The sequence below is a fragment of the Triticum dicoccoides genome, chromosome 4B (assembly GCF_002162155.2).
Source record: "Triticum dicoccoides isolate Atlit2015 ecotype Zavitan chromosome 4B, WEW_v2.0, whole genome shotgun sequence".
Classification (NCBI taxonomy): Eukaryota; Viridiplantae; Streptophyta; class Magnoliopsida; order Poales; family Poaceae; genus Triticum; species Triticum dicoccoides.
In genome coordinates this window covers 67,405,389-67,414,882 of record NC_041387.1, presented here as the reverse complement: position 1 = coordinate 67,414,882, position 9,494 = coordinate 67,405,389, and the positions used below count along the sequence as shown (strand labels likewise).

The 9,494-nt window shown below is 44.4% G+C and overlaps 2 protein-coding genes across 4 annotated transcripts; one reads left to right on the top strand and one right to left on the bottom strand.

Annotated features, from left to right (window-relative positions):
* The first annotated feature begins 2,305 nt into the window (after window positions 1-2,305).
* Window positions 2,306-3,889, top strand: LOC119293356 (B3 domain-containing protein Os03g0622200-like). The gene is made up of 4 exons (XM_037571854.1): window positions 2,306-2,439; window positions 2,573-3,029; window positions 3,157-3,368; window positions 3,517-3,889. Exons 1-4 carry the CDS (start codon window positions 2,314-2,316, stop codon window positions 3,790-3,792), a joined length of 1,071 nt encoding a protein of 356 aa, XP_037427751.1. The 5' UTR covers window positions 2,306-2,313; the 3' UTR covers window positions 3,793-3,889.
* Window positions 3,890-4,206: 317 nt separating this feature from the next.
* Window positions 4,207-8,044, bottom strand: LOC119295053. Of its 3 annotated transcripts, XM_037573380.1 has the most exons (4): window positions 7,805-8,044; window positions 7,624-7,721; window positions 6,265-6,334; window positions 4,207-4,580 (listed from the first exon to the last, which is right to left on the bottom strand). In XM_037573380.1, exons 1-3 carry the CDS (start codon window positions 7,957-7,959, stop codon window positions 6,312-6,314), a joined length of 276 nt encoding a protein of 91 aa, XP_037429277.1. In that variant the 5' UTR covers window positions 7,960-8,044; the 3' UTR covers window positions 4,207-4,580; window positions 6,265-6,311. The 3 variants fall into 3 exon arrangements, with proteins under 3 accessions (XP_037429277.1, XP_037429276.1, XP_037429278.1); XM_037573379.1 differs by lacking the exon at window positions 6,265-6,334 and having other exon boundaries at window positions 7,586-7,721; window positions 7,805-8,043; XM_037573381.1 differs by lacking the exon at window positions 6,265-6,334 and having other exon boundaries at window positions 7,805-8,042.
* Between the last annotated feature and the right edge of the window lie 1,450 nt (window positions 8,045-9,494).

Sequence of the window (9,494 nt, the reverse complement as noted above, 5' to 3'; positions counted from 1 at the left end):
CACTGCTACGCGGCTGGTCCTCAGAAAGTGTGTCTCATCCACTAATTAAGCAGAGAGTTGTCCAATTAATTAGTGAAAAACCGGATAAAAATCATCACAATACGTTGAGCGGCACACGCATTGCTTCGCGCAATAACATTTGTATCGCGCACAACTGTAACATTGTCAAAACACATTGGTAATACACCACGGACGAACATTCTATGGCAATTATATTGTTAACGCGTTTTACAACACATTGCAGATTACGACTGTTAAAACGCGGACCGACATTGTTTTTCGTCCCTAGTTACACCTTTGGACCCCGTGGGTCTTCCAACCCCGTATGGCCGCAGCCAGGCCGCACCGGGCGGCTACCACCTACCCTCCCCGCGACCCCTACGCATCCCCCTCCCTCCGCTGCCGTCGGCAACGTCGCCGGGCATCGGTGTGGCGCGGCAGCGGCGGAACTCCTCTGGCGTCCGGGGGTTTGAGTCGGCGGCAACAGTCAGATCTTCACCCCATTGCGACGTGGATGGCAAGCAACGGCGGCCGGGATGCGTCGAGTGCTCTGCTACAGATGGCGGGATTGGCGGGAGGCGGCGGCGTGGTAGGCGGGCTCGATCTAGGGTTGTTGCTGTTACATCCTCTTCTGCTGCCTCTCATCAGCCTCGATGATAGCTCGTGTAGACACTTTGGGTCTGCCACGCATCACGAGGATTATGGAGGTGGTGGCCATCTCCTCCGTCGGAGGTGGTCGGCCTAAGGCTGGGTGGTCGGATCTCGAGATCCGTCATCTGTCACAACTGCGAGTCCGGGAGGCATAGTTGCCGGTGAGATGACGGTAGGTCCATGGGGATGACCATAGGATGCTCCGTATCATCGAGGCAATCCCACGGACATGTCGAAGAAGAGTCGACTATCTCAACCATTGCAGCGGGTCCGGCATCGCTGTCCCATCATCTTTGCCACAGAAGCCTTGACGCCAACATTTCCGCTTTCCAATGGTCCCCTTCGCCGATACTCAAATCCAGAGACGAAGCCCCCAAACATGAATACGAAACCTGATGGTGCAAAATACCGTCAGATCCCTCGGTAGGGTTCCTGACGTAGTCGGAAGTACCGGGACGCAACCCACACGCACAAGTTACCCAGGTTCGGGCCTCCGGAGAGTAATACCCTACATCCTGCTTCTTATTATTCATAGTGATGGGATACCTCGTGCGAGGGACTACAATAAAGTTTAGGATTTGCTACGGAGAGTTTCTATCTGAGATTACATGATGGTAAAGGTTCCCCGACCTCCCTTTATATAGACGGCGGAGGCCTAGGATTTACAGGGGTGCAGATGATCTCTAATTAATTAACCGTTCTTGACCGGCTAAAATAAACACAACGCAGGCGAGGCGGGCGGCGGTTAGGAGTGCACTTGTAGCACTCCTCTTCTCAAGGTTTAATAGCATATACCCCCTCCGTTTCTAAATATTTGTCTTTTTTGAGATTTCAATTAGTGACTACATACAGAGCAAAATGAGTGAATCTATACTCTAAAATATGTCTATATACTCCCTCCGTCCAGAAAATATTTGTCATAAAAATGAACAAAAGGGGATGTATCTAGATGTATTTTAGTTCTAGATACATCTCTTTTTATCCATTTTGATGACAAGTATTTTCGGACGGAGGAAGTACATCCGTATGTGGTAGTCCATTTAAAATCACTAAAAAGACAAATATTTATAAACGGAGGGAGTAGAAAAGAATCTCTTATAAAGGTCTCAACTCTTCTTCACTAACAATATGGTACTGAACTTCCCACTATGGCATCACGAGATTAACCAAAAAATATTGTTTATATGAGCCCAAGATACATCTATAATTCTTTTTAATAGATTGGAGGATGTCACATGGTATCTATAATTCAACACAATTTGCCTATAAAATTTTTATTTTGACAGGCAAAAATACAGTATGGAAATGTGTGAAAACTCTTTTTTTTTGTTCTAAAGCTCGTCTCAATACTGGTGTAGATGCTTCTAATAATCCATTTTTTTTAATAATCCTGGTTGCATTTCGTTTCCGATACGAACAGACAGGTGAAGAAACAACCTTCCGACAGTTGTCACCCTGCCTAGCAACGTGTCACCCTGTCAGCTGGTCTACACATTGCCTTAGACTAGAGTGACTAGTGTGCCGACATGCCGTAGTGCATTCCAGAGTCCAGTGCCCATAGGAAGCACCGCCTGTGCTATCAGAACACCAGGTGGGTTATCATCTCCGACTGCACACCTCCATCCATCCATCCTCTGTGATCTTTCCCTGATACCCTCCCAGATGCAGAAGATGGGCAAGAACTGCGAGCGCTGCGCGGAGTGGCAAGAGCATTGCTACTGGAGCCACATGGCTGATGAGAACAAGCACTTCTTCAAGCTCATGGTTGGGGACTTCACCCAAAGCATGGTCAGGAATCTTCCTTCTGCCTCCCAGCCTGCACTGCAGAGCTTTCTCTTTGCATTTGCTTATATTGCCTTTGTAAACTCAAGCGTGGATCTCGATTTTGTATCATTCATAACACTACTTGTTCTTCCTGTAGAGCTTACCTGGTAGGTTTGCAAAGAACTTCAACGGGCGCATCTCTGAAGTCATCAATCTGAAGCCCCCCAGTGGCAAATCTTGGAGCATCAAAGTAGCCGGCGACACGGACGAAGTAGTCCTCCGGTCTGGGTGGAAGGAGTTTGTCGACGGTCACGGTATCGGGGAAGGAGACCGCCTGCTCTTCAAATATGGTGGAGCGTCCTCCTTTGATGTCCTGATGTTCGACTCGACCGGCTGCCAGAAACCACCACCTCCTCGTCCTGTCAAACGTCGTGCCTGTGATGACAATGACATAGCAGAGAACTCTGCCAGAGCTAAAGGCCGCCGATGCGGCTACCAGGCTTCCAACAAAGCTGAAGAACGCGCACCGCATCCGCCACCGGCGGCGAAAGGCGATGGTGCTGGCCTGGAGATGACGCTTTACAGAGGCACCGGCAAGAGCATTGCCCGGGCAGGTAAACATGACTTGTGTCACGATATAGGCATGACATGCAGTACTAATTAGAATGCACCAGTTGCAATTTTATGTGTAACTAATGTTGCAGATGCATGTTATGTATTTACCGGTTGAGCCTGCTGCAGGCCACGAAGATGTTGACATGGATCATGGTGAGGCGGCTGCCAAGAATAGGTACTACTTCTGCAAGAATGGGCCCGTGAGCGAGTTCCATCTGACGGAGGAAGACAAGGAGGAGATATCAAGCGTCCCTGTCCCGACTGAGCCAAGAAACCCGGTGTTCGTGAATGTGATGCACCCGAACCATGTCTGCGGCACCAACCGGACCAGCATTGTGGTAAGTGTAATCTTCCTTCTGGAACCCAGACCAAAGTTGCAGGTTGCAGTGACAAAATATATTCAGCAATTATGGTGAACTTCGTGTCGAAACTTTGAGTAGAATGCTAAACTTCGTTCGAATCGCGCCATGCTGTTTTGTTCCGCAGCGTGTCCCCTCGGAGTTTGTAGGCAAGTACTTGGGAACAATTGGCAAAGAGATCATTCTGCGGAGAGCCAGCGGGAAAGGGAGGTGGCACGTCCGCTACGCGAGCGGAGACCACTACCGGGGCCTCTGCGGTCTCGGATGGCGCAACTTCGCCCGCGACAACGGCCTCCTTGCACACGACGTGTGTGTTTTCGAGTTAATGGAGGGTGCGCGGCGACCGGCGGCCAACGTTCACGTCCTGCGGAGGCTGCACGGCCGCTTCGTCCTGGTGCGCTGAACCTGATCTGTGCCTGTGTGAACTTATGTGCTCGACTGTACCCGTAGAACTTGCAGCTGTATCACTGGAATAATAACAGAAGCTGGTGGTTCGAACTTATCCCGGTAATCGTGATGTATTTCATACCTGCTACGGAGTATCTACCAAGTTCACTTTTATCTATGTAAACGTTATCCAGGTGCACGGAAGAAGCTTCCTGTTGAACCTATAGGATCAAAAATGATGTCACCGAGTTCCCTTGACTGTGGGAACATGAGAAAACCATACTTGACAAGGGAAAGAAATTATAGTAACAGAGAAAAACAGAGAAAAAGATTACCATCATGTCAAGACCAGTTATTTATAAATTACAGCAGAAATTTTAAATTCATAAATTTAGACGGTTGAAAGCACAACAGATCTACAGTTCGGCCATCAACGATAATACTCACAGATCACATGTGGGTTTTCTTTGATTTCATTGAACTCCCAGTTACAAATTCGCTACGAGTGTTAACTCATGGAGAAACAGCATGATACCGATTATGAATTAAAGATTTCAACACGCGTCACAAACAAGAACCATCCAATGAAACATGTGCTGATCAAAAGGACGTTATTCATCATATATAAATATCAAGTAGAATGTCCGTTTGTCTAGGAGACAAAAGCTAGCACTGGGAGTGGGGAGTTTCTTGTAACTTTGCAGAATCCAGGAAAACGAACTGAACTCAGAAGAGCTTCCAAAGAGATGCACCCAAAAGAACTGTTGTATCCTTGCGAAGGGCAGCAACTCGTCCTTTAAGTACCTGCAAAATAAGGTTGCATGCCAGGTAGATTCGACATGAAAATCATAAAAGAAAACATTGGCAGTACAAGAGCAAAATGGTAATGTTCAGATAGGTCGGTGCATTTTATTCGATGAGGTTTACAACATGCTATGGAATCAAAATCATTGCACATACTAGCAGGAGTGCAGGACATAAAATTCTAACTAACAATACTTGACAGTAAACATAAGCTGCATTCTTGGAATAAACAGAACTGGAAAACCTTGGCTTGAAAGATTATTGGTTTCCATTGTCAAATCGCCATATTTAAAAGATAGCACCCCCCTAATCATGAAAGTTATGATGCAGCTTTTCTAGGATATATGACTATTTCAAGCCGGAATGGAACAGGTGATAATTAGGAAATGAATATGTGAAAACACAGAATGATTTTGAAATATTTAATAGCAAATACTGCTGACAGCCCAGATGTCCCACGTCATATACACAGAACATAAGGCAGCAGATAAAGTTAAAAGCTATAATTTTCATGACCACGTCTAGTAATACAGCCAATTTATTTCATCGCGGCTATTCAATTCACATTAACCATTTCTTACAGCCACAAGATTGACAAAATAACAGAAGTGCACTGCTTCAACATCAGCACCTTCACCATGCTTTAAATTGGTCGCCCAACCGTCATTCATCATCTCCATTTCCTAACAGCCCAACTACAGAACTCTCGAATCAAAATTTTCACAATGCACTGTGATTTACTACTTTATGTGGAGATTAGTTAGAGAAGGGAGTTTTTTGCACATTTTTTACAGTCTAACATAATCCGAAGAGCAGTGCAGAAAAATTGGGATCTGGTGCACATTCATACTGTACATGAGGACATAGTTCAATATGAGAGATGAAATGAAATTTAATGTGAGAACCAATGCACTAATAGAATGGTTAACATTTTGGCACAGTGGACCACTTAAGTGATAATTTACATTCAGGATCTTGAGACATAAGACAAACATCCATATGTACTGTCTGCAAGAATTTAAAACAGATTTCAGAAAATTATCAGACCAAGGCGCATGATTACCAGTCTATCCCGGTTTGCTATTTCCATTTTTTGTTACACATTTTCCATATTATAGTTTCTATTCGTGTTCTATGCGCATTAATACCAAGGTTCCATTTAAGAACCTCCCTCACTTCCAAACAAACAATTTTCAGGGAATAAGTGTGTCATTAATCATGCTAGGTGCTCACTTAAGCATGCCTAGGCATGCGCTTAGGCGAGATGCACTCTAGGCAGTGGCAAAATGCACAAGTAACGCCTAGTGCTTTTTCCCTTGCTATTTTCTACAGGTCAGGTGCAAAATTTCCTCTCCCTCAGAGAAGCCATTGGTGCTTGGCCATCCCCTCAGGGATGTTTACCATGTAATTTAACAATCCTTACATGACTATAAACTGATTCATGGTTATCCTTAACAATGATAAAGAGTCGCTCAACTAGACATGATTAACCATGAGGACTAGTCTATGAGCCTTTTTTTGGCTTCCAACTGAAACCTCGACTAGTCATGTTGCAGCTAGTTCATGAGTCAGCACCCCAGCAACTGACTCAGATGTTTTCGACTCTTAATCTCTAATGATCCTTGATACACAATTCCTTTATTTTCTTGCTAACAAAAACAGTCATGGGAATAGAGAGACCTACATTATTTGACGCAATGGGTCCCAAAATTATTCTGGCTGTCCTCTGCGTCAACCATCTTTCCCATTTTTCCCTATCAAATCCCAATTTTGTATGCTCTTATATTAGTTGTATTGCTGCAATATAAATTCATCAAAACAGCAAACGATGGATAGTTGGATACATCATCGGGCAAACACAATTCTCCACTACAATGTCAATTATGTCACTTATTGATAAAATATTTCGCAAGAAAAATCATTTTGATCCTATGCCATCAGTAGACCATACCACTGTTCTAAAGGTGGACGCCTAGCCTGAGAACCCGGGTATTAGCCAGTTAGGTGCTAGGCGCCAACCCATCGTCCAGTCGAAAAACATCGTTGCGCACAAACAGCACCACGAAAAAACAAGGAAAACAATTTGGCACACTTCAGGGAACAAACAGCACACACACGACCAACTGAAGTCTGTCTGATGAAAAAATGGATAAGAACGAATCTAAGATTAGTTTAGGTTTGTAACGGATTATGAGGTGGGGTTATGTGCTTACGTCAACCCCGTCAAAGTCTTCTAATCACCCTAACCAAAGATTAAGCTAGCCTAATGGGCAATAAGCTAACGCACATAATTCAGACAAATACCATTTCGCACTTTAAAGCAAATAATGACCAAGGTTTATTATGATGTAAGGTAGTTATGTACTATGTCAACCTCGTCAAAGCCTTCTAATCGCCCCCAACCAAGGATTAAGCTAGACTAATGTGCAATAAGCTAACCCACGTAATCCAGCCAAACAGCATTTCACATGTAAGGATATGCTTCTGATCAAGATGGCTCCTAGAGGTTAGTAATGACTAATGAGTGTCGAAACAACACTGCATCAGATACAATTCATACATTATGTGGACAAACACATCATGCATTTTAACCCCTTGAATTCAGTAGGAAAAATCATTTCCAAATATTTCCAACGCTGAATTATATTATTATCATGACTATAGTCATCAAGCAATTTCAACTAAACATGACATACTCAAATACAAAATACATTGGACATATACATACTTCCATATTAAAACCTATTAGTACCAAAAGGCACCATTGCAGTGATAGAGCAAATAACGGAAAACAATGGTCCGCAGACCACAACCCTCCAACCAGGAGAAATTTCAAGCCATGATAGCAATCCTCCCCAATGCACACATATCAAATCATCACGCAAGTAATGATTGCATAAGCATTATTTCACATCTAGAACGTTCCCCAAAAATAATTATGCATCTAGAATGTTAAAGGGGCAGCTTGTGATGCAGGCAGGTACGATGTTTTCATGATAACTAACTTGTTAGCGATCCTGACAAGTGCGGCAGAAGGGGGTACCCTGGGAGAGCTCACAGCACGCCCGCGCGCTCGCCGCGCAGTGCCCCGTCAGCCTTGCGGCAACCAACACCGGCGACCCCATCAACGCCGCCAATGGCCTGCATAGGATTAAGACCACTTGTTACAGTCACATCACATCACTGATTTCTGGCGTATCGGGGAGGCATTTCGTCCCGACTACCTTGCGGCGGCGAGAGGGGAGGAGGGCGCTGAGGCAGGGATGCGACGGTGAGGGGCCGCGGGAATGGGGGCCGCGCGTACGCGCGGGGCAGTGGAGGCGGTGCGACCGCGGACGGCGGCGAGGAAGGAGCGGGAGGCTGCGCCGCGGAACGCCATCGCTAGGGTTTCGTCGGAGAAGGTGGGGACGGCGGTGGTGGCGTGGTGGGGAACTAGAAATGGCGAGGTTTAGGGTTTTACAAAAATGGTGCAGTTCTGGGCTTCTGGCCCATCTACCCCTACAATTACGTAGGGAAACCTCGCGTCAGGGGAGCGCCAAATGGCCCAAATCCTATTTGGCGCCCTTTGCGCCCGATAGAGCTGTTTCCACAAACGGGCGCACACCCCCCCTCCTAACTGGCCGGTCCATCTCAACGTTATCTATACGTTTTTATAACGCAAAAAAGAGCACTCAAGGGAGAATCGAACCTCGACCACGTGAGACTACGCAACAACCGCCGCGCCACCAAGCTTGATGTGATAACTTACATCTTTTCTCTGATTTTTTCTTTCATCTTTCCTTTTTCCCTTTTTTCAAATTCGAGAAAATTTATTTCTTCCTTTTTTTCCAGAAAAATGGATGAACTTTTTGTTTACAAATTCATGAACTTTTTCCATAATCGATGAACTTTTTTCAAATCTGGCGAACATTTTTTCAACCTCGATGAATCTTTTTTGGATCCGATAAAAAAAATTCAAATTCGATGAACTTTTTTTCATATTCATTTTTCAAATTCAATGAACATTTTTCAAATTTGACGAACTTTTTTCGTATTTGACGATTTTTTTAAAATTGATGAACTTTTTTGCAAATTTGATGAACTATTTAGATATTCAACGAAATCTTTCTAAATTTCGATGAACTTTTTTTCGAATTCGATGAACTTTTCCTAAGAAGAAGAGTATGTACTATAGAAAACCAGATGTTTTTTAGGGAAAACCGGTTGATTTTTATACTAAGAGAAATCATGACATACTGTAGCAATTTTGGGGAAGGGAAAGAAGAAACAAACGATCGAGCGGGCGGCTAGCGAGCGAGTGGGAGCCAGCGTGCGTTGCTGGGCCAAGCCCATGCAAGCGACGCAGTAGGCGCTGGGTTTGCTAACGGGCACGGAAGGCGCTGGAGAGGAGCTCTCATCTCTTCTTGGGCGAATCCTATTTGGCGTTGCAAGCGCCCGTTAATGTGTATTCTGCAAATGGGCGCCTGCAGCGTCCCGCACTGGGTGAGAGCTCACCCTATCTCCTATCCGTTTTGTACACGCTCCCGACATCGGCTTCCAATTTACAGGCAGTAACCAGCGCGCCACCTAGCTCGACCTGGTCGATAACATCCTTTCATCATCTTTTCTTAGCTCATCTTTCCTTTTATCCTTTTTCCTTCTTCCTTCTTGCTTTTTCATTTATTGTTTTTGTTTTTCTTTTTATTCTTCCTGGCTTGATGGTTTTTTTATAATTCTTCAAATTGATGTAATTTTTTCAAATTCGCTGAACTTTTTTTAATTTCAATGAACTTTTTTCAAATTCGATGAACTTTTTTTAAAAATTCACTGAAGTTTCAATGAACTTTTTCCAAATTTGATGAACTTTTTTCTAATTTAGTGAACTTTTTAAAAAAAATTGTGAACTTTGTTTTCCAAATTCAATGAACTTTTTTT

Bases quoted from the DNA above. Each gene is read 5' to 3' on its own strand.
- LOC119293356 (XM_037571854.1), top strand. From the start codon at position 2,314: ATGCAGAAGATGGGCAAGAACTGCGAGCGCTGCGCGGAGTGGCAAGAG. The intron at 2,440-2,572 runs GTCAGGAATCTT...TTCTTCCTGTAG, and splicing joins GGGACTTCACCCAAAGCATG to AGCTTACCTGGTAGGTTTGC. The intron at 3,369-3,516 runs GTAAGTGTAATC...TTTGTTCCGCAG, and splicing joins CCAACCGGACCAGCATTGTG to CGTGTCCCCTCGGAGTTTGT.
- LOC119295053 (XM_037573379.1), bottom strand. From the start codon at position 7,959: ATGGCGTTCCGCGGCGCAGCCTCCCGCTCCTTCCTCGCCGCCGTCCGC. The intron at 7,722-7,804 runs GTAGTCGGGACG...AATCCTATGCAG, and splicing joins TCCCCTCTCGCCGCCGCAAG to GCCATTGGCGGCGTTGATGG.